Raw genomic sequence first — 22582 nt, 5'->3', positions numbered from 1 at the left:
AGGGCAAGTTCTTGTGAGCGCCAGAGACAAGGCCTCCACTGGCTAGCTGACAAGAAGTCAGGGCACTGTTCTTCCGGAGGTTATATTTATCCCAGGGGCTAGAAGTTTCTGAGAAATAACATTACCTAGATGTCTCCCCTCGCTCCCAGGCTGGGTTCAGTGTCGTTAGGGAGGCAGTTTTTAGGGCTTGGATCATCCTTTCCTTCTGGAAATGTGTTATAAGAGTGGCTAATCTCTCAGGCTAGCCTGCAAGGGCTTGCAGAGCTAACAGGTGGCCCAGTGCTCTGAGTCTGTGATTCCAGCACAGCCATGCTGGCATGACTCCCGTGGATCATCTGTTTGACAGGATGTAGGCTCACCCATGTTTATAAGGGGTTTCTAAATTGGGTTCACTGAGGCGAGAAGTGGGCAGCACCATGGCACGGGCTGGGGGCTTGGACCGAAGAGACAGGAGGGAGTGTGCCGTGTGCCAGCTTCGTCTCTCTCTGCTGCCTGGCTAGAGATGCAGTGTGAACAGCTGCCTTAAACTCTTGTTACCATGACATCCTTGCTCTGATGGACTAAACCCCAAACTGTGAGCCAAAGAAGCTCTTCTTTTTCCTTCCTTTCTTCCTTTCTTGAATTACTTTGTCATATACTTTTTAATGATGAATCTTGCTTTCTGGGAGAATGCATCCTTGTGGACAGATGGGGAAGGGACAAGGACACATCTTTTTTTATGTTCTAGCACACACGCACACATACACACACACTAACACATGTGTATACACATATTCATACATGTGCAAACAAATGCACACACATGAACACACACACTAACACACAAGGACACACACACACACATGCACCCATACACTCATATATGCACACATGCACACACATGTGCACATACATCAACCTGATCAAAGTATTAAAAAAAAGCCAGTTGAAGATCAAAATCAAAACATAGCTAGAGAGAAGAGACACATCACTGGTAAAGGACCAATGTATGACAGCTGGCTTAACAGAAATAGTGAAGCAGGAAACAGTGACATCATAAGACTGGAAGGAAATGGTAGATGAGGCTACCCCTTGCTAAGAAAGTGCTCAGAATTAAAGGTGAGGCAAAGGACACTTCACACAGGTGAGCAGGGAGAATGTGTGCGGTAGATAACATCAAGATGGTGTGACAGTGGCATAAAGATAAATGGACCCTAGAGGACAGTGGACAACAGTACATAGCTAGGTCACGCCGTGCAGCTGCTCTGTTCATGGCCGAGGTCAGGCAGCGTGGACTGGGAGGAAGTCAGAAATGGCCCTTTCAATAAATGGTCCTGATAAGTCACCCGTCATATGGAAAACAAAACAAACATTGATTTTGTTTTAGACGTGCATATAATCATTTGTGTGCATACCTTATATGGAAACATGAAGGTACAGAACGAACCTGAAGGTCATGGTGGAAGGCTGAACTGCCTAACTGTCGAGGAAGGGCTCAGTGTTCACCAGGACACAGCACTGAGCACCTAATGAGTGCAGCTGCATTAAAAACAAGGCCTTCTACCCATCCAAAGACGCCAAGGGAGTGAGAGACTGGTCACAGAGTGGGGGAAGAAGAGAGTCCCACACAGACCTCTCAAGGGAGTCTCAGGGAGAACCCAGAGGGAATTTCTGTCTCCTGGCCACCAGTGGGCAAGGAGAAAAAGAAAAGAAAAAGACAATCAGGCAGGGACTCCAGGAGAAAAGTGGGTGAAAGACCCAAACAGCAATCATAAAAGAGGCTGAAAAACAACCAAAAAAAATATAGGAGAGACTAGATGGTACTGCCTTGGTAAGACTGCTTGTTGTACAAGCACAAGGACTGGAGTTTGATCCCCAAGACCTACATAAAAATCCAGGTGTGGTGACACCTACTTATAATCCCAGCACTGGGGAGGCAGAGACAGGCAGTCCCACTGACCAGCTAGTCTATCTTATTCAGTGAACTCCGGGTGAGACCCTGCCTCAAAGAAGGTGGATGACATGCCTGAAGAACAACACCTGAACATATTGGGGACAACATGTTGTCTCCCTGCCTTCACGTGTACACTCCTGTGCATATGGATGCACACATGTATAAAAAGGACAAGAAAGTGTCCAATCCCGTTAAGCAGTCAGGGATGGCAAAGTAAGACTCAAGTGGGATACCACGTCCCACCCACAAGCTTGGCTAAAATTAAAAAGCTGACAGCACCGAGTGCTGACAGGGCTGTGCACAGGCTGGAGGTCCCCCTCACTGCGGGTGGGTGTGCAAGTCAGTAGAACCACTTTAGAAAGCTGCTTGGCGGTGCCTGTGAGAGCCCACAGATGCCCATTCTGTGACTCAGAAGTCCCACCAGAGTCCGCACCCAAGCACGGGGCCAGCAAGCCTCCATCACAACACAGCAGAGAGGAGCAGATCAGAAAAAATGCACATGGCAGCTCCACCCAGAGAACATAAAGCAGTTCTCAGAAACGAGAGAGAGAGAGAGAGAGAGAGAGAGAGAGAGAGAGAGAGAGAGAGAGAGAGAGAGAGAGAGGGAGGGAGGGAGGGAGGGAGAGGGAGAGGGACAGGGAGAGGGAGAGGGAGAGGGAGAGGGAGAGGGAGAGGGAGAGGGAGAGGGAGAGGGAGAGGGAGAGGGAGAGGGAGAGGGAGAGAGAGAGAGAGAGAGAGAGAGAGAGAGAGAGAGAGAGAAGCAAAAGTCACAGGATTTCCAGCCTGAACTGACTAACGTGACTAACATGTCCGTTTCCTAGACTGTGATTTACAGTCAGTCCAGTTCTAATAACAACCAGAGTAGGTCTGCATGCAGGGTGTGTGAACAGTTGATGTGATCAAGCACACGGAAATGCTGCAGGGGAGGGGCATCCAAGCCACAGGTCCAGCCAGAGACGCACACTGATGACTCTTCCACACCAAGCCACACAGAGGGTCTGCTCCAGGTAGGATGGAGGGATTTGTAGGGTAACATCATGGAATACTATGCAACACTGAACATGAAACACCTTCCATGTCACTCACTCATATGTGTTTCAGGAAAGAGGAAAGGCCCACAAGACATCAGGCATTCAAAGTCCAGAGTGGTGACTGTAGGGCAAAGGAATCAGAGTGGCAGCTGCTGCTAGTGCCATTGGCTGGGAAGAATATTCAGAGAACTTCTGGGCTACCTTCATCTGTTTTGTGCAGGCTCACTCCCCTTAGCCCACTGTTGTGGCTGTGAGCTCTGCCCCATGAACCTCGAGCCCAGCCCTCAGCCTGAATGTTAATGAGCACTTTGGGGGCAGACTAAGAAATTCCCACTGTGCTACCTCACTAAGCTGTAGGAGACATTTGGGGGCAGACTAAGAAATTCCCACTGTGTTACCTCACTAAGCTGTAGGAGACATCGTTACCAGTACCCCAGGTAAGAAAAGAGGGGGAGGTTAAAAGACTTTCCCCCCTGTCAATCATAGGCTCACCGTGTAACAGCCAACAAGCTATCTGTGACTTCCATGAGATTGCTTGGGTCTGTTTCCAGCAAATGTCCCCCACGGCCTTCCAGGCCAGCCTCACTAAGGGACCAGAGATCTGGATCTTCTCTCTGAATCTCAATGTCTAGAACGGAGTTTTCTTTCCAAGGCTACACATCAAGATGGCCGCCAGAGGGCCAGGGGGCTCATTCTAATTCCAAACAACACAGAAGATGAATTCCCTCCGTGGCAGGTTTTCTGGAAGCCTGAGGAACGTTCATCTCTCTCACAGGCCACCCTAGAAGCCTGGCCACAGCTGGCTTGTGAGGCTAGAGACTGACCATTTTCCAGTCAGAACCCTGTTAGTGGAGACCAGGAGGAAGGGAGAGAAGAATATTGCTATAGACACAGCTACCTGCCTAACCAGCCAGTGTGTCCCCATAGGGCACCAACCTCCTCCCCCTGAGCTGGCTACTCTACCCTCACTGTCTCCCAGGGCATTAGTCATATGGAGGCTGTGTCGGGTGGGGCATTAGCACTGTGAGGCTGGCTCCTGGATTCCCCTGCCTTTCCATGCCCTTCTGTGCCTCTGTTTCAGAGCATCGGGTGGGCATAGTGACCTCCCCCTCCAAACCTCCCACCATTTCCCATCACTGTGTGTCAACGGGAAGTGTCAGGACTCAAGGGCCGCAGCGCATGACTGAGTCCTGCTGGGCACAGGAGCCCCTCCCTAGGTGTGTTGGTTGGTTTTTGTCAACTTGATACAAGCTCAGGCCATCTGGAAGGAGGGGACATCAATTGAGAAACTGCCTCAGATTAGCCTGTAGGTGAGTCTGTGGTGAAATTTCTTAGTTGATAGGTGTGTGTGTGTGTGTGTGTGTGTGTGTGTGTGTGTGTGTGTGTGTGTGTGTCTACTCTGGGTGGCTTCATCCCTGGGCAGGGGGTCCTGGGGTGTGTAAGAAAGCAGGCTGAGAAAGCCAGGGGAGCAAGCCAGTCAGCAGTACCATATGGTTTCTTCTTCAGTCCTGCCTCCAGGGCACCCGCCCTGGGTGATGTCATGCTTTCAGATGGACATCAAGACCCTTTAGACGTCGTATCACCAACCATGTCACTTAGCTTCCCAGGGCTCCTGTGGACCATTATGGCTTTTGTTGCCCGAGGCTTGGTTTGGTTAATATCCTGTCGTCTGCCTCTGGGGATTTTTTTCCCCTTAGTTTTTGCGTTTTTCTCAAACTTCGCTATTTTTAAATTAAAATATAGTATACTCTGGATCCGAGGCTCTTAATAACTTGCAAACTTTGACACCCATAAAAATAACATTTACCCAAATGAGAGTTATTTCTGCTCATTCCTCAGTGTCTCACTTAGTTTTTTTTCCCCTGCACACATCGATTTTGATAGAAAAATATTTCTTCCAGCATTTTCTAGCCAGGTGCCAACGTGATCTAAGGAGCTGTTTACAAAACCCGTCCTAATGATTTGCTAGGTTTTTGACAAACCAATAAATCACTGGTAGAAAGGTGGTTCTGACTGGGATTAAATAATGAATAAAAACATTTATCTACACTTGGTTATAAAGCTTCCCTAGGAAATGGACTAGGTCCGTAAAAGCCCGAGGTTGAAGGTATAAACTCCTGGCACACAGTGACCATGGTGGCCCCGGCCTATAGTACCAGGACTGGCGAACAGAGGTGGGTAGATCTCTGTGAATTGAAGGGCCAGCCTGGTCTACCAGATGAATTCCAGGCTAGCCAGGGATACACAGTAAAATATACCGGCATGCACACATCCATGCACATGCACACGTGCATGCCCTGGGCATAGACAGGTAGGAGAGGCACATTCAACACTGCATGGGGTTTAGTGGCTGGCCAGAGCAGGAGTGGTGGATATCACAGTCACCTTAGCTGTGGCCTCTTGCTTTTCACAATTCATTTTTTTTTAAAGTCAGGGTCTTTTTATGTAGCTTAGGCTAGCCTGAAATCTCTGTGTAGCTAAGGTTGGCCTGGCATTCCTGAGTGCTTGGATCACAGGTGTGTGCTGGCATGGCCAGCTATGGTCTTCCATATCATTCAGACAGAAGCAGTGGGGGTTTGCATTTGCAATCCCTGTGAGGCATCAAGGCAGGGGCATGACCCTAATGGTCATTGGTGGAGGGAGGCTTCAAGGAACACGTCTTCCCAATTGCGTGGGTGCACCTAATAGACACGGAAGCATCACTGAGTTGGGTATTAGGAGAGAGAGACACACACTTTCCAGGCTGTTCCAAGCTGGAGGAGCTCAGGAAGAGACTTTGGCAGTGATTGGTGTCCCACAATTTGGGGCTCTACCTCTTAGGTGTAAGTATCTTTCTTTTGTATCCTGTCTCAGGTGCCCCAACCCCACCCAGAACAGTCACCTCATTGGATCCTTTTGCTTTCTGACAGACAGGTAGCCACCTACCCTCATTTCCAAGTGTTGTTGCTTAGAAAAGCCCACTGATCTGCTAGGAGCATGCAGCAACCCCGAGGCAACCTTGTCAACATCTACCTACTCAATAAGCCAGGCTGGCCAGGAGGAAGGGACCCCAATACTGACCTTCCCTGAGATGGTCTTGATTTGTTTGGAGCTCAGGGGCTCGAAGTCCACTCCGATGTAGCCTTCCATGGCAGCCAGGAGGCTCCTGCGCAGGCAGCGTGAGGAGTTGGCCTCCACGTGTACCTGTTCCCACCACGCAGGCTCGTACCAGCCCGGGATGATCCACTGGTACTTGCTGCCAAACATGCTCTCCTCAAAGGCCTGCAGGAGGTGGATAAGACCCAGGATCAGTGGGGCTTGGGGTGCCAGGAGAGGGTGCAAGAGCCATGCTTCCTCCTCCCAGAGGGTGTGCAGACTTCTGCCAGCCACCTTCTCTCTGCTACTCTGAGGACCCCAGATAGCATTGGCACATTAGGTAGGATAAAACAGGGAAGTCTGAGGCCTGAAGAAAACTGAGGACTCTGCTCATAGAAAAGCCGATGGAAGGTTCTGGCATCACACCCAAGAGATGGGTGTTTCACCACGAACTAACTCCTTGGTGGCCTAAGAGAAAAGGGTAACAGGTTGTTCACCAAGCTCTCATTGCCCATGAGGAAGAAACATAGCATCTCTGGTCTTCAGCCCTTAAAGATGCCCTGCATCAAGGATGCCATCAGAGCAGTGGGCATGCACCAACATCCCCTCTACAACAGAGGTCTCAAAGCTGTTGAGCGTGGCCCAGCAGACAGTTTGGTGCTTACAGAAGGCGCCACTGGCAGACAGCATCTTTGAACCATGGCTCCCACATAGCAAGGCAGTGACTCTGGCTGCACATGGCAACCTGCACCTTTTTGATTGATACTCATCTCTCCCACAGGAGGTGGTCAGAACAAGGCTTGCCATCCTCATGCTAGAGATGGAGAAACTGAAAATCAGAGAGGGAAAGTGACTTTTCTAGGGCCACATAGCCAGTGAGGAAAGTCAGGCTTGGCCTGCTGACTATAAAGCTACAAAGCTTGCTGCTTATCAAATCCAAGGATGTTCCAGTGTATCTTAATTTCCCATTGTTCTTACTGTAGCTACTTCATATCAGGAAGTACATGCATTCCGTGGCTTAGACACATTCAAGTCAACTCCTCAGTACTGTCTTGGTCTGTCACACTAAGCTCAGGGTAACGTCCCCAGGTGACAGTCATGTTCCCAACAGTGACCAGATGCCCTAGACAGAGGTATCTATCTGCCTGTGTGGGGATGGAGATGGCCCTGGCACTGAGATGGGCTGCACTCATCGCTCTGGGAGGTGAGACTCTAACCTCCTGAGAAAGCCCTACTGCGCAGTGAGCAGAAGCCCAGAGCGTGGGTGTGGGTTGGAGGCTCCACCATGCAATCCCAGATCCCACATCTGTGGCCTTTACCTGTTGGTTCAGTGAAGGCTGGAAGAGTAACTGGGTACTAAGGAAAGAGCCCTTCAACCGCCTCTGCTATGGAGTCTTCTGTTGTCGCTGAGCCCTCCCATTCTAGACACCGTACTTCTACAGATGAAGCCCCAGCTCAACTTCCTAGAGACTATAATTCTCACTGTGGCAGAGTTTTTGGCGGTTGGCATGGAGAACTCATCTTTCATGTGCATAACAAATTCACAGCTGGACAAAAGCCGGCAGCAGCTGGGAGCCCTCTGATCAGGGTTCAGTCTCAGAAACATTGTTTACAAGAAGATAATGCCAGGTCCTGACCAAGAACAAGACTTGGGTGTGTTGTTTTGCTTTTGAAACAGGGACTCTGCGGAGCCCAGGCTGGTCTTGAACTTGTGGGGGGATGACAAGTGGTACCATCATTCTGGGAGGGGCTAGACTTCTGAACAGGAAGTCCTCAATGCTTCAGTCATTTCATCTGTGGCAGGTCCTGTGTGTCCCCAGCCTCTCATCTGCCACCTGTGGGGGAGCCCCACCCCACTGTCTGACCAGGGCCTGGTTTTATGTGCACTTGGGTTCTCACCCTAGTGTATGAGGAGTCTGCTGTTGTCTCCCCTGTGCTTATGAGACTGTCTGGCTCAAGGGAAGGGATTTCCTTAAACACGGCTGCTGAGAAAAAGGTGCAAGACTCTAGAGTCATTTTAAAGTATCCCCCTCCCCATATATTATTATTATTTTTTATTTTTTATTTTTGCAAAATAAAGCCTCTTTCTGGAAGCTTCCTGGATTTTAAAGGCTCTTGTCTACAGGGGAGGCACATTGCTTAGGAGGCACAGGTAATAAGAGAGCAAGCAGCCCAAGGCCTGGTTCTGACGCTAACAGCTGTTACCATTCACCAGGGCTGTGGGCTACACAGGGTACAGGAGGCAGCAGGGTCAGGGCACTGTGTGTGCAGACCTCAGATCTGCATGGTCCATCCAGCCTGCTCCTTGAGGAACTTTCCAGAAGGCAGCACAGGCGTGCATGCTCTGAAGCCTTTCCTGCCATGGTGTCCTGCCTTCCTCTCTGCCGTCCTTCCTCCGCAGGGCAGCCAGAGGTCACAAGGTCCTTGCTGATTATCATTCTACAAAAGTCTTGCTCATTTCAACTCATTATTCCCTTGTCCCCAAGGTCCTTGATTTTTCCATGTGGGAGCCCATGAGGTGCATGTTCAGAGTGGAACCATACATAGGCAGAAGCAGGCATCTACAGACAGGCTCAGTCACACCATCCACTGAGTCAGGGGAGTGGCCATGTGTCCAGTTTCTGTGCTGGTCCCTGTGTGAAGAGCCACACTGTGGGATATGGAACAGTGAGTGAGGCTGAGACATTTATCTGTGTCCTTTACCAGACAGAGGGTGGGTTTGCATCTGTTTCCCTGGGACTTGCAGGCTAAGCCAGGGCCACTCTACAGATGGCATCTGTACTGGATAGTCTTATGTCAACTTGACACAGGCAGGAGTCATCTGAGGGAAGGGGACAGCAATCGAGGAAATGCCTCTGTAAGAGAGATCCTGCTTTAGGCAAGCATGTACAGCATTTTCTTAATTAGTGATTGATGGAGGAGAGCCCACCCCATTGCGGGTGGTGCCATCCCTCGGCTGGTGGTCCTGAGTTCTATAAGAAGACAGACAGAGCAAGCTATGAGCAAGCCAGTAAGCAGCACCCCTCTGTGGCCTCTGCATCAGCTCCTGCCTGTAGGTTCCTGTCCCACTTGAGTTCCTGTCCTGACCTCCTGTCCCCATGGTGACCAGTGCTCAACAGAGGCTGCGCAGTACTGACTGAAGCAGCTTTATCTTCTGCTTCCACCACGCTGGCTCCATGTTTTCTATTGGTGGTGTGGAGGGGCAGGGGTCTCAGGACCCTCTGCCTGATGGGCTATCCAAGGCTCAGGTCTGCTAGCTCCTCCAGCCATGATTCTTATTGGCAGTAGTGACTGAACCACAACACACATATCTTTTAACAAAATCCAATTTTTACTTTTTATTAGGTCTCCTTTTGCCTCCCTCCTCCTCATGCAAGAGGGGCATCTCCCTTTTCTGCAAGTTCCTCAACCACAGTATTGGTACACTTTCCTGTCAGCTGAGCAAGAGTATCTGGGGCGATGCCCCCACTCCAAGCCACACCCCCCATCAGGCAGGCACGGCTGAGATAGTTGCTTGTATTTTAGGCAAGAGAGGTAGCAGAGATGTTCAATGACTTTCCTAAGAACACACAGCTGGCAGAGGGGAACCACAGGTTCTGAATCAATGCAGCAGCTAGTGCCGGCCCTGCCCAGGGCTGTATATAGACTCTACAGTGGCTGGCTCCCAGCTCAGGAGCACAACACAGTGCTGCTTACCCCTGTCATGGTCGGCCCTGTTGGCTGCCAAAGTTGTACTAGACGGCCTTCTTCATTTGTCCAGCTATAACCCAACTCTAGGAATAGGAGGGTCTGGAGGTCCCCCGCTCTGAGATCGCACTCCCTGCATCACCTGCACTTTCGATCCAGAGTGAGGACATTGGTGGATTCTCTAGGGCCATTGGTACTGACAGGCACTCTCTCCTACGACACAGACCATGTATGTCCTCGTGGGTAGATCCCATCCAAGGGTCCAACTCAATGCTCTGAGAGCCTCCTCCATGGGTGAGCAGCCAGCCACGGCAGAAAACCCTCCCTGTCAGCATGGAGATTTCTCTAGCGCACAGGCAGGAGGGGAGGTGGGAGAGGAGGCATGATGGAGCCCAGCCCGAGCCTGTGGATGTACCAAAGCAGATGCCAGGGTTCCTGGAACCATTTCTCTCTGGCACAGGGCAAAGACAGGTCTCAGTCACACAAGGTCTTGGATTGGAGCCAGTACTCAAGGCTGCTGAGTATGTTCACGGCACATGGGAATCGGCCTCTTTTGGGGGTGACGCTTTCTTGTTCACTTTCTCCCAGAGTCCTTTGGTTTCTTTCCCAATGGACACTAAGGGAAATTGGTGAGCGAGTGGGTCAAGTCCAGCTTCTTTCTTGGGCCTTCTCCATGTGGAGCTTGCTTTGCTGTTCCTCTGGATCCTCCTGGGGAAAACAGGACCTTCTGATTCTGGAGACATTGTTGAGTCAGTGCCGGCCCACTCTGGGCTTCTTCCTTGGGTTTGGACCGCACAACCATCTTGCAGCTCCTCAGGATCCTGGTGCCCAGCCCCCCTCCCCGGGGTCCCTCTCCCATAGTGGTTACCTTTCATGATGCCCATCCATAGACTGGAGGAACAGGAGGTCTTAAAGCCGGGGCTCAGGCTTCATAAACAGAGCGTTGTCTCACTCAATGTCCTCCTGTGAGCTGTTGAGGTGGAGTAATTGCTCTCATTTTTTTTTCTGAAGTGTTCTATGAAGCTGTAGGGGGGCCCAATGTCAATGTAGGTGGCCAGCTGACTCTGGCGTCACCTCACTCTCTGAGGCCTGGAAGTCTCCTCTGGGTCTGTTTCAGTCTTTTTGCTTCACCCCTGAGCTGGCAGGCTAAGGTGACCTGTGTGTCCTTGGTGTCTAGCCACTGTCTGCTGTCACTCCTGGGCCTGCTGGGTGCCTGTATGTCTTCATTCAACTTCACCTTCTAGGTTTGTCCTCAGTCTCCTCTGTTTCTCCCACCTTGGCTCTGTCTGATGGATTTACAGTCCCTACATGCCTGCCATTCACATGCCAGCCAAGTTATGGACAAAATGGGCAAGAGAATAGGGAGCTGTGGCCCCCTCCACTAGAGGCCAGAGGTAGATGCTAACACCAGTGACTCAGACTTCCCTCCTGACCTGAGGGGAAGTGGGGGGAGCCAAGCACAGCAATGGAAGCAGACATGTTCCTCAATGGGACCCTTAATAGATATGTAAGAATGTCAGGAGTAGATTGCACCAGGAGTCAGGGCTCTGCCCTGTTACCTCTCTCATGGCTGCTGAACAGGGGTAAGTTGGGTAAAGTATAAAAGTACTTGGTACCTGCTTTATATAACCTGTCTCAGAGGAGGCAGTGTATCCCCAGCTGCCAGCTCTGAGCCCTTCCTGTAGGTGCAGGGAAGGGTCTGAGTCCCTTTGGGGTGTCTGGAATGTCCCAGAGAGACTCAAAAGTCCCCTAGGGCTGCTGTAGTACCTCCAGGTCCCCCTGTAACCACCCAGCTCCAAGCCCAGACTCTGATCTAGGGAAGCCTGACTCTCAGCTTGGGATGTGCAGTGAACCCAGGACTCCAAAGCCTCACTTACACAACAGAAGACTTTCGCTGCCATGTTCTGGTCAAACTGGCCAAGGATGATCCGCACGTCGTTCCCCTGTGGGCAGAAGAGAGTATGAAGGTAAACGAGGAAATTCTCAGTGCCGGGACCAGGGGACTGTTCTATGCCCAGATTCACACCCAAGAGCTCTGCCGACAGGGAGGGAGATGAAGCACCCTATACTGTGCATCCCAGAGACTGGTTATGCTGCTCTGGGCTGAGCTGCAGTCACCTACCCCGATTTGATGGGTGACTTTGGGGCAAGACAGCACACCACAGAATCTCCCTGATCTTCTACCAAGGAAGGACACTGGGTTATCTTGAATCTCCTTTCTCATTTTACCTACAGGGAAACTGAGGCCACAGGAGAGTGACACAGCCAGGACCCCAAGCTAGCCATACTGTCCGTATGTTGTGGTCTTTTTTGTTCCCATGACAGCCAGTCTCCTGAGATGTCCTTGAGCTCACAGGGCTCCCAGTTCACAGCTTTTGGGGTGCTTTGGGATCATACTAATGTCTAAGCGCCACCAATGAGCTGTGGGCCGATTCAGGGGTCCCTCTCATCTCATCTCAGCTTTACCTGGCTCCTCTGAAAGACGGGGACAGTGGTGGCACCTCCCTTGTAATCGGTTCTGGGATGACTGGGAGAAGAACCCTTCAAGAGGAGCTTACCACAGTGCCTGAAACACAGCACACACCCAGTGAATGCTAGCTAGCCACTTGTCTGTAACTGCCCCAACCCATCTTTATCTCTGCCTGCAAACTCTTCCTTGTTACACACAGGTCATCGCAGGGTGGTTAACATATATGTGTTGCCAAGAAAAGGGCATGAAACTCATGCATTCATTCACCAAACATTTACCAAGCACCTGCCTGTGGGTCTCGGTCACTTTCTAGGGACTGGGACCCAGCCTGGACCCTTCTGTCAGGAGGCCAGCTGGGTACTGGCTGATGCCTGATCCTGCCCATGTGAATTCCTGACCCAGCTTTGCAGGAGGCACCTGTTGGCCTCTGTCCTCTCCAGGCCTCTCAGGCCCTCTGATGGTGGGGGGCCAGGAAGCATGGCTTCAAAGATGAGTTTTTAGCAGCCTTTTAAAATTGGAAAGTGCTGACTGGGAGGCCATCTTGCTCATCATGTGTGTTAGCAAAATAAAGAAAGCCCTGTGCTAAAACTAGCCTGTGCTTGCAAGTAAGAATGGGAAGGAGAGGGGGCAAAACCCCTCCGCATTTGCTCAGAAAAAGGCCTTAAAGGGTCGTTAGCAGATGCTGGAGGAAGGGAAGCCTTTGTCTCCACAGTCTGCAGTGCTATAAAAAGTTTCAGGCTGCTTCCGTTCTGTCGATGGGCTCCCGGGAACAGGCCGGCCTTCCCATTATTGCCTGAAACCTTTTTTTACATCACTTGCAGCTAACAATGTCTGTCTGTCTGTTTGCCTGTCCGTCCAAGCATTATTTATTCATCCGTCTTCCAGGTTTATTGTGCATCTGGATTGCTAACCCCACTTGCTAAATATGGTACAGTAAAACAGCCAATTGGGTTTCAGAGCCAGAGAAACTAGGTTCCGAATCCAGCTCCATGCCTGGGCCTTACTCTCCTAAGCCTGCATCTTTGTCACGTCTGAAACAGGCACTGTCTGACCTGTTCTCCCCACCCTGCCTGTGATACAGGTGGTCAGGGCTCATCACAACACAGCCTGCCTTCTGGTCTTCAGGATGCTCTCTCTGGCTTCCTGTCACCCCTAATCCCTCCTGTCTTCCCTCCTCAGCTTCAGCCTCTGGGACCCTATTCTGCCTTCAGCGTTGTGCTGCGCATCCTGACCGCAGCTGTCCAGCCTGTGTCACTCACATAGATTTAGCCCTGCTTTCCACAGAACATGTCTATTGGTGTCTCTTGGCTCCTTGCAGCTCAACATGTCCCAAGCTGAACCCTCCTCTTTCTCTACAAGCCCCTTCCTCCTCCTGTTTGTGTCTCTGGGAACTGGGAGTGGCACCACAGCCTCCCACTCGCTGAGCTGGAGACTGGAGTCTTTTTCCACTCACCGCTTTCCCTCCCTCCCACTTTGAGCCTCAGCTTGCTGCTTCCACCTGTTCACCAGCTCCAGAGCCAGCCTTTCCCTGAGCAGCCCTATGCTTTGGCTTGATCAACACTCCTCTTTCCTTAGAGAATAGCTGGACTCTTACCTTCACCCTACCATGCCCAGTGGCCTCTACAGAGGAGGGAAATCCATAGCAAACTCCAGATCTGATGGAAGAAATCAGAGATGGCTCCCAAGCTAGATCAAACGCTCATTAAACACTCTTAGGAGCCTGAGGTTCTTCACCTACAATCTCCTGCAGCATATTTTCACTGTTTTTCTATGGAGTAAGAAAGAACTACCTGCAGTGTTCTGCAGACATGCCTCTTTGCCATTCATCCACCTACCCACCCACCTACCAGTTTATCCATCTATCCACCTGTCTACCAATCTATTCATCCATTCATCAACCCATCAACTCATCTATCCGTCCATCTGTCTATCTGTCCATCAATACACTCATCCATTTGCACACCCACCAATCCATCTATCTATCTATCTATCTATCTATCTATCTATCTATCTATCCATCCATCCATCCATCCACATGTCTGTCTGCCTACCCATACTTCCTCCCTCCTCTTTTGTACAAAATTACATCCCAAAGGTCCTTCTTTCTCTCTTTCCTCTCCTTAAACACTGTTGCTCATCCCTCGTCTTAGCTCTGGCTCCCTTACTTGCCATGTCATTGATTGATCAAACTCAGTGGCTATTCCCCCCTAGGCTGAGAGCACCTACAATTGCCTTCATCATGGTCCAAATCCACTTTTATTTTGTCTTCCCCAGACTCAAGGACAGCATGACTTCCCTCTGGCCTCTGGGCCAGCACAGGGCAGGCTGAATATAGTGATAAGCATACATGAGGCCTGATGCTAGGAGAGGCTGCTGACACAATCCTGGAGCACCATGGTGGGTCCTTGGCTGCTTAGCAGTTGACAGGCATGATTGTCACTGTACTGACACCCTGCTAGTTCTGGGGCCTGGTACTGTCTGGGTTCACATGTCTGTTTCTCAAATGGACCAAAAGACCCACATCTTTATGGTGACCAACTCACCACCTGCTGACAGATAAACAACCATCTCTGCCACTCCATTTAGTCCAGTTAATGTCTCTGTTGCTATGACAACTATGCTGCAAGGACCACTTGGCTATGGGCTCTCAAGATGTCGGGTTTTGATAGGCCTGAGGGATCAAAGATCTAGGAATTCCCCTTCCTAAAGAGGCCAGTGGCTTCCCTCAGCTGTACAGCATCCAGAGCTGGACTCTCCCTCTGGTACTCAGGACCCTCAGAGGGCCCTGAAGAGAGACACTGTTGGGAGCTAGGAAGCCCCTGAGTCAGAAAGCTATTCCTGTCTAGTGTGCTTCTGGAGAGTAGAGGGCCTGTTCCTAGCCAGGAGGGCAGGGGGAGCAGGGGCCAAGGTGGTTGCTGCCTTGAGAGCAGGTGAAGTGTTGGGTCAAATGGGAAACACGCATCTGGGATTAAGGCAGCATCCAAGGAGGTGTATGGAGAGTTTTGTTCTGTCGCCTCCGGCCAACGCCTCACTCTGCCAGGGCTGGAGCTCACCTTCCTGATCTTAGGGCCCGGAGTCCTGAGAATCGGGCTCCATGGAGCAGACATGTAGTCTCAGATAAAGCAGATGATCACACATTCAAAGCCGACCTGGGCTGTGTAGAGAGAGCCTGCAGCTCAGCTATATGGAGCTTGCCTAACATGCTTGAGGCCCTAGGTTCAAAAACCTCTCTACTGAAAATTAAAAAAAAAAAAAAAAAAGAATGTGCAAGGAGAACGATGCAGGTGTGTCCCTGAAGGAGACATTGACAGAACAAAGCTATGATCTGCGGAGAACAAAGCCATGGCTGTCAACTAGACAATCCCAGCCTTTCATGACCTGACTCTTCTGGGGCCTACTGGAGTGAAGGTGAATGAGTCAGGGCAGTGACAGTTTTCATGATGGCCCATATAAGGCCCTGCACTCATACCCTATGAGGCCATTGCCCCAAGAAGGGCATCTGAATGAGGCAGTCGTAGAAGTGGAGTGGAGTGAGGAGGACACCCAGTTCCACCTAGACTCTCACACCCAGAACCCTGACTCAGACTCCCAACTCCTAGAGCTCCTAGCATCAGGCCTCATGTATGCCTATGAACACAGAGGGTATGTTCTAGCCCTGGATAGATGTCTTCTCTCCTTTTTTTTGGTCCTCTTTTATCCAATGTCCAGAACTCCCTTGTCTCCAGGATTTGTGCGACCTAAAAATCACACACTTGTGAATGAACACTCAATCCATTGCATGAGTTTAGCTCCAGTTTGCGAGGGTCCTAACACAGGAAGAACCCTCAAGCACCATCTGGCTGGCAAGTGGCAGCTCAGCCCTTCCCTGAGAGAGACACCATTGCCATGCCCACCTTGAGCAACAAAGGCTCAAAAGATTCAGCAATGGATGATGGAGTCACTCTGGACCCCAAGTGACAGTGAGTGTGCATGATGTTACCATCCATTGGCCCTTTTCTAGAGAGTGCCTACAGCCAAAAGGGGAGGACCACACAGAACACACCAGCAGATAGCAGCTGTCAACAGACAAGGGGAGGAAACATGCCCTAGTACACATCCCAGATCTATGGGGTGTCTGCGGGCATTCTGGGCTAGCCCTCTTACTGCCTCATCTGGCTTCTAGCCTTCTCCTGAGCCTATAGCCGAGTTCACACCATCCCCGGGCTCAGCTCCAAGAACTGCAGTTCTGGATTCCAAAGCACACTAGTATGAAGTGGTGGCAGATGCCTAGATGCCACCTAAGTGTGATCCCAGACCCTCAGGGCTGGCCCACACATCCTGCCTAGAGCCCCCAGGCTGAGTAAGACAACCCCCTCTCCAATCTCCTCCCCCCGCCCACCATGCGCACTGCCACCAATTGGCCTGGGCTGCAGAGCTCAGCATTAAGTCTGTAGAGCCACTCAGGGAGAAGTCAGGCAGGTGACATGCAAGGTCATGGAGTGAATGGCACATGCTATCCTGAGTCACGAAAGAGACAGAGACTGGACATGAGTGCCCTGAGGTCTCAGCATAGCTTGGTACCCTTCTTAACCACTAGATTGTGGGGGTCTGTAAGGAAGGCCAAGGTCACCTGACACTGACCTGTAGGTCATCTAGAGAGTCCCGTAGGCCCCCTCCCTTTAACCACCGGGCTACCAAAACTCACAGTTCCATGTACCATGGTCTCTATGAGGTGCTGAAGGGACATGAGTGACTTAGCTACGAGAGACTGACCTGGCGTGGGCTGGAAGGGCCAGCAGGGACTGTCTATAAAGTCCTGGCTAAGACAGGCTCCAGAATGAATATGCTCATTTAACCAAAATCTGCCTTAGACCTTTTTCTTCCTCCTCCCACCAGACATACCCCTAAAGGCACAGAAGCAGGAAACACGTCCTCACATTCCAGGAAGAGCATGGAAACGGGACAGCCCACAGCAGCCCACCGGCAACGTGTGACATTTCTTTAATTCATGTTTATTTAGCTTTCCAATAATATATCTGGCTTCACATAAAAATATTGCTCTTTCTTTGCCATGTCTCTGAGCAAAACTGGCCCCGGGGCCAACGCACCGTGGTTTCTCTTTGGTTGTGCACCCTCAGGGCTTGGGCAAAGCTATTTCCAGAGGTTGGCCTGGGCTTCCTGCCTGAACAGATGTGGGGGCGGTTGATTCATGGAAAAGGAGGACAGTCTCTACTAAGACCTTCCTGTCCTGGCCACTCAGGGAAAGGAGAAACCAATTCTGGCTAGGGCTCTTCGACGGAGCAAAGGCCGGGGAGGGTGCATCTTCAGGCTTTCTCATGTAGAGTAGAGCCTCCTACAGACATCCACATCCCAGAGACTGTGGGGATGCAACGCCCCATGGAATGAGGCTCAAGCTTTGGAAGTAGCTAAGGTGGCTCATCTGACACTGGATGACCTGGGTGGGGCTGAGCTCCAGAAGGAATCAGCCCTGACATCATCATTTTCAATTGCCAAAATGTGTATTAGCTTCTAGCCTCGAGAAAGGCACATCTGTGTGATTTCCATACACATAGCTTTGTGTCATCCATCAGCCATAGGAAATGACCTGTGAGTCCCCACCTGAGTTGGACTCTGCTGTCCTCTCTCTTTGGTGGGCCCAATGCTGGTTCTCCTTTGTGCTCTCTCAGCTGCAGAAAGCTTACCAGTATTGGGCTATTTTTACGACTCATTCAAAAATAGGTTATTCTTTTTAGAGTCAGAGACCTGGTTCCAGCAGGTGTACTGAGTCTTTTGACAGCGAGACTCAGTGATGTCATCGACAATGTTTATACTTACCAACTGCACAACCTAGTTACCAGTAGACACTGCAGAAACCTCTCGCAATGTTCTAAAAAGTTTACAGTTTTGTGTCGGACCCCATTCATAGCGATTTTGGGTTGCATGTGCCCTGTGGGATGCAGGTAGAGATCCCATGATGCCTTGTGGGAGTCCAGCCTTTAATAGGTACTTAAAGGTAAGTACTGGGGATTCCTGTCAAGCCCAAGCCTTGCTGACTCCCACATCCCCCATCTTTTGCCTCCCCCACATGTGTAAGCTGCAGAGCTATTTCCTTTCTGATTTATTGATGAGAAGGCGCATAAGGGAAAGGATATGAGCATTATTCAGAATATTCAAAGGCTATGGAAGAATCCCCTAGCTACTGAGGGGCAGATGGGCATGAAGCCGGGACCAGGCTGTGTGACTCCGTGCCCTCCTTCAGCCTCAACCCCACACCGCCACGTCTGTCAGGCTGCTGCATGACCTCCAGCCTGGGTCAAGTTCCTTGAGCTCCATCTTCTCAATGTGTAGAATGGAGATAATAATACTTCCTATAGGGAGCCAGGTAGTAAATAATCTAGGTTTTTATGGGCAATTATTATTCTCTGTGGCAATTACTTTGTTCTGCCGCTGGAGCACAAAAGCAGCCCAAAGCAGTGTTCTAAATGAATGTGTTACAATAAAACTTTATCTATAAAACGGAACGGAGGGCCAGATTTGGCCCATTGGCCATCATTTGATGGCCGCTACTATATAGTAACTGGGAGGATTAAAAGAATGGATAAATCTAAGCACAAATCAAGCCCTGGGCAGTGTCTGTCATGGGTGTTGAAGCAGAAGCAGGGGCTGAGGTCAGAGGACAGGTTGTGAAGAGATCAGAGGTGAGATCCCTGCCCCCACCAGTGTTGCCCGCACAAGGTTGCTCTGTGGGCCTGGGGACCACAGGGAGCTCTCAGTCTCCTGGCTCTTCATGGCTTTTACAGGAACTCCTAGGATTATTTCAGGATGGGACATGCCATGGATTCATTTCTTGCTTCTCATCCTTTTCTTGGGTTTCCAATGTGACACCAGCCACCAATTCTTCAATCTTGGGAGTGTTCTGCTCGAGAGGACTGTCATAGGCGCTTATTGGGTGGCTGACAATAGCTGGGCAAGGAGCGGAAGGAAGGAAGTCCAGGCCTGCTTGGGTCAAAGCCTGTACTGAGCTCCTGTTTGTGGTGAGGAAGAGAGGAGCACCATGGGAAGGCTACACAGAGAGGAGAGTGTGCTTAGCAAGCATTCAAATGCAAATGCCAGTTATGTCTTTAATGGAAAAAGAGAGCTAATGGGAGCTTCCTGCTATGTGTTCATCCTACCTGTTCCCCTTGGAGTCCTCCTGCAGGCCAGCTCTGTAGTTCACCGAGCTATCAACTGGAGTAGTGACAACCCACGTGCCTGGTCATCTCATACCACTGTCCCCTCATCCATAGCAGGCCTGCCCAGTGCCTGCTTCTTGATCCCCTTTGGCAGGATTCTGGGTACATAGTGGAAGACCTCTGCCCAGCCGTTAGCCCTTAATACCTGCATCAGGATGCTGGGGTGGGTTCCATACTGCAGGAACTCAAGAGGCTGAGGCAGAACAGGCCATACAGATCGTATCTCAAACAAACCAAACCAAACCAAACAACAACAACAACAACACACACACAACTAAATACAAAACAAACAAACACCCACACAACAACGGAAACAAACACAAAAACAACAATCTGGCATTTCATGTTGAAGTTGACCCCATTCAGGTTTCTGGTCAGAATTGCTGTTTGGTCTGCCATGGCCTATTTGGAGCATTGTTTTAAAGCTTGTTTTCTGTTTGGGCACATGGACCAGACTTTCCTTGCTGCTGTCTTCCATGTTCTGGCAGCTTTGGGTTTGAATACCACCATGTTGTTCCTTCAGCCCAGGTTTATCTTAGTGTCCTCTAGCTACAGTTTTAGATGTAGGTGGCGGTAGGGAGGGATTCCTGGGTCTCACACCAGCGGGGTTCTGACTCTCTGCTCACTTCAGCCATCCTCCTCTGTCAGGCTTGGCTGTGAACTTGCCTCTTGTGGGTCTCTTCTCTTACAGAGACCAAGAATTTGGTGTCTGTTTTTTTTTAAGTTCCCTTTTCTCAGGCTCTGAGGGTGCACTCTGGATTTCACATCTCCGTTACTGTTGCGGTGCCCGTTTCTGTATTCTATGGGGGATCACATGCTTTTCCCCATGTACAGCAATCATTTAGACGGCTCTCTTTTCTGATTGCGCGGTCCCCACGTGCCTGTTTCTATCCTGACCTCAGCTATAAAGTGTAACATGGTTGCCAGCTGGCTCTCAGGACCACCTTCCAGAAGGGTTCCCTGTTGGTACGTCACGTGAGCCTCACACAGTAACATGTATGTCCCAGTTGCTCCAATAATCCTGGGGTTTCATGGTACAAAGAGGCTGGAGGGCAGCCTGGGTGTGAGAACCTTGGGGGACGTTTGACTCCCGCCCCTGCCACAACTCCCATAGCTCTGTTTAGATATTTGTGAGATTTATCCTTCAAGTTTGTACATTAAAACATCTGTTAAAATGTGTCTAGGTGTCCTTTCCTATACCAAAGTGGCTAGGACACAGAGACCAGCTAGCTAGCCAGTACATACAGCCTTACATGTTTGCACTACCTGCATTTGATAGTTCAACAATGGTCGACTATGGGCAATTTCGTGGGATCCAGGTTTGTTTCCTACGGTGCGTGTTGGATGTGTGCATGTTTGTGTATGGGTGAGTGCTCACATGAGTGTACACGTGTGTTGAGGCCAGGGGTTGATTCTTCTAAGAGTTCTCACAGAACCTGGAGCTAGCTCTAATGACCAGTGAGCCCCAGAGATCGCCCGGTCTTTCCCTCCCCAGCACCCGGGTGACAGGCTCCCTGCCTCCAGGCCTGGGTTTCATGTGGGTTTCTGGGGACAGACCTGTGGTCCTTGTGCTTATATTTTACCAACCAAGCCACCTCCCCAGGTCCCCTTTTCCTCTGTTGTCCCTGTTCTCTTAGTACAGAATGTTCTAGAACCCAGATTCTGGCTGCCGCGTGAGCCGTTGCTCCTGGGGCGCGTCTATTTTGGTTCGTCCTCGAGCGTCCTGGCATCCTCTTATCCCTCTTCTCCAGTCCCACACCGTCATCTTCTCTCTCACAGGATTGATCGTGCCGGCCATTTCCGCTGAATTCTGGGAGAGCAGCTCAGGTGCATCCTCCACGGTATTGATTATTTTCCTCTTGGCCCTGGCTCTGCTCTCTGCTGCAGATGCCTGTCCCGTTATCGGATACTCAGCTTCTTCCTTGTCCTCTGTGCCCTGGCTTCACTTAGCCCACACTAAAGCAGAGGCTCGCCCTTCTTCCAGCCCCCTCAGAACTCCCTGCCTGTTCTTTGTTCTATTTTCTCCCATGTTTCCTCTGTTAGTCTTTGCTGCCTAGACACTCATGTGCCGCTTATTCAACAACTGAGTTTGGTTCTAGGTCATGAGAAGCTTCTAGAAGCTTTTGTGTTAATAGGAAGCGGGCACTTAAATAAGGAAATGGAGAGTCTGTCTAACGTGGCAGGTTGTGACCCTCCAAAAGACATGCTGAAAGTCTAACTCCAGCATTCTGGGATGGAACCCCATGTGAAAACAGTGGCAGAGGATTGGGCTACAGTGGAAGGGGTCCACCCAGCTTAGCATGAAATGTCCTGATGAGGGGACGGTGTGGAGAAGGGAGGGGGTGCCACCAGAGATGAGGTTAGAACTTCGCAGCCACAGGCCATGATGCCAAAGACTGAGAGACAGGCAAGTTCAGAGAATGCATGGTGCTGCCCACACCCCAACCTCTGCCTGCACCCCAACATCTAGAACCAGGCCAGGGAGCACACACTCCTACTGCTAAGCTGTACACGCTGTAGCACAATACAAACAGCCACAGGAAAAAAAACAGACATTGATTGCCTTCTGCCCCTGCCTTAGCCTCCAGCTATGCAGTGCTAGGATCTCTTCCCCAAACTTTGGCAGCAGAGGGAGCTGGGGGCAGCTGGGCAGAGTAGACACATCTTCAGTCCCCAGGTGAAATGCCTGCCCTCTACTTCCCATGAAGGCCTTGAGGGGTTACCCAGCCAGCCACCTTGACCCTCAGTCCCCATCAGTGAAATAGATCTAAAAAAAAAAAAAACCTCCCTGCCAGAGGACTCTGGGACGTTCACATGGGAAATGACAGTTAGTGGCCAGCCCTGTGTTGGTGACCAGCCCAGAGCTGGACGCTGATAAGCCTGGGTATTTTGGCTGCTGTTTCCCACACTTCTTCAATCAACTTGGTTGACGAGCAGAACGTCCTGTTCCATCCCTGATCTCGATCCCTCAGCTCCACACCTGCTGCCTTTCAACTCCAGAGCCCTCAGAACTGAGCGGGGCCTTAGAGGCCAGAAGCTATTTCAAGCTTCTGCTCTGGGGAGATACTCTGCATGTGCCTGGGCAGGATTGGCTAGCAACAGCTCCCTTTCCTATGCACGTGAGTCCTCCAGGCTCCACAGGACCCATCCAGACCCCAGAAACAGCACAGTTCTT

General features: G+C 50.7%; 1 protein-coding gene across 1 annotated transcript in view; it reads right to left on the bottom strand.

Annotated features, from left to right (window-relative positions):
• Gabbr2 (gamma-aminobutyric acid type B receptor subunit 2) overlaps positions 1–22582 on the bottom strand; it is a 329174-nt gene that overhangs the window by 128994 nt on the left and 177598 nt on the right. Inside the window, exons 5-6 of the mRNA XM_021159700.3 lie at positions 11604–11669; positions 6025–6225 (exon numbers count right to left, since the gene is read on the bottom strand). Coding sequence (XP_021015359.1) covers positions 6025–6225; positions 11604–11669 — 267 coding nt within the window. The remainder of the gene's footprint in view (positions 1–6024; positions 6226–11603; positions 11670–22582) is intronic.

Source organism: Mus caroli, unplaced genomic scaffold (assembly GCF_978045245.1).
Source record: "Mus caroli unplaced genomic scaffold, Mus_caroli_1 scaffold_6, whole genome shotgun sequence".
NCBI classification, from domain to species: Eukaryota; Metazoa; Chordata; class Mammalia; order Rodentia; family Muridae; genus Mus; species Mus caroli.
The sequence above is the reverse complement of the archived record's forward strand: the minus strand, read 5'-3'. Positions and strand labels throughout refer to the sequence as shown.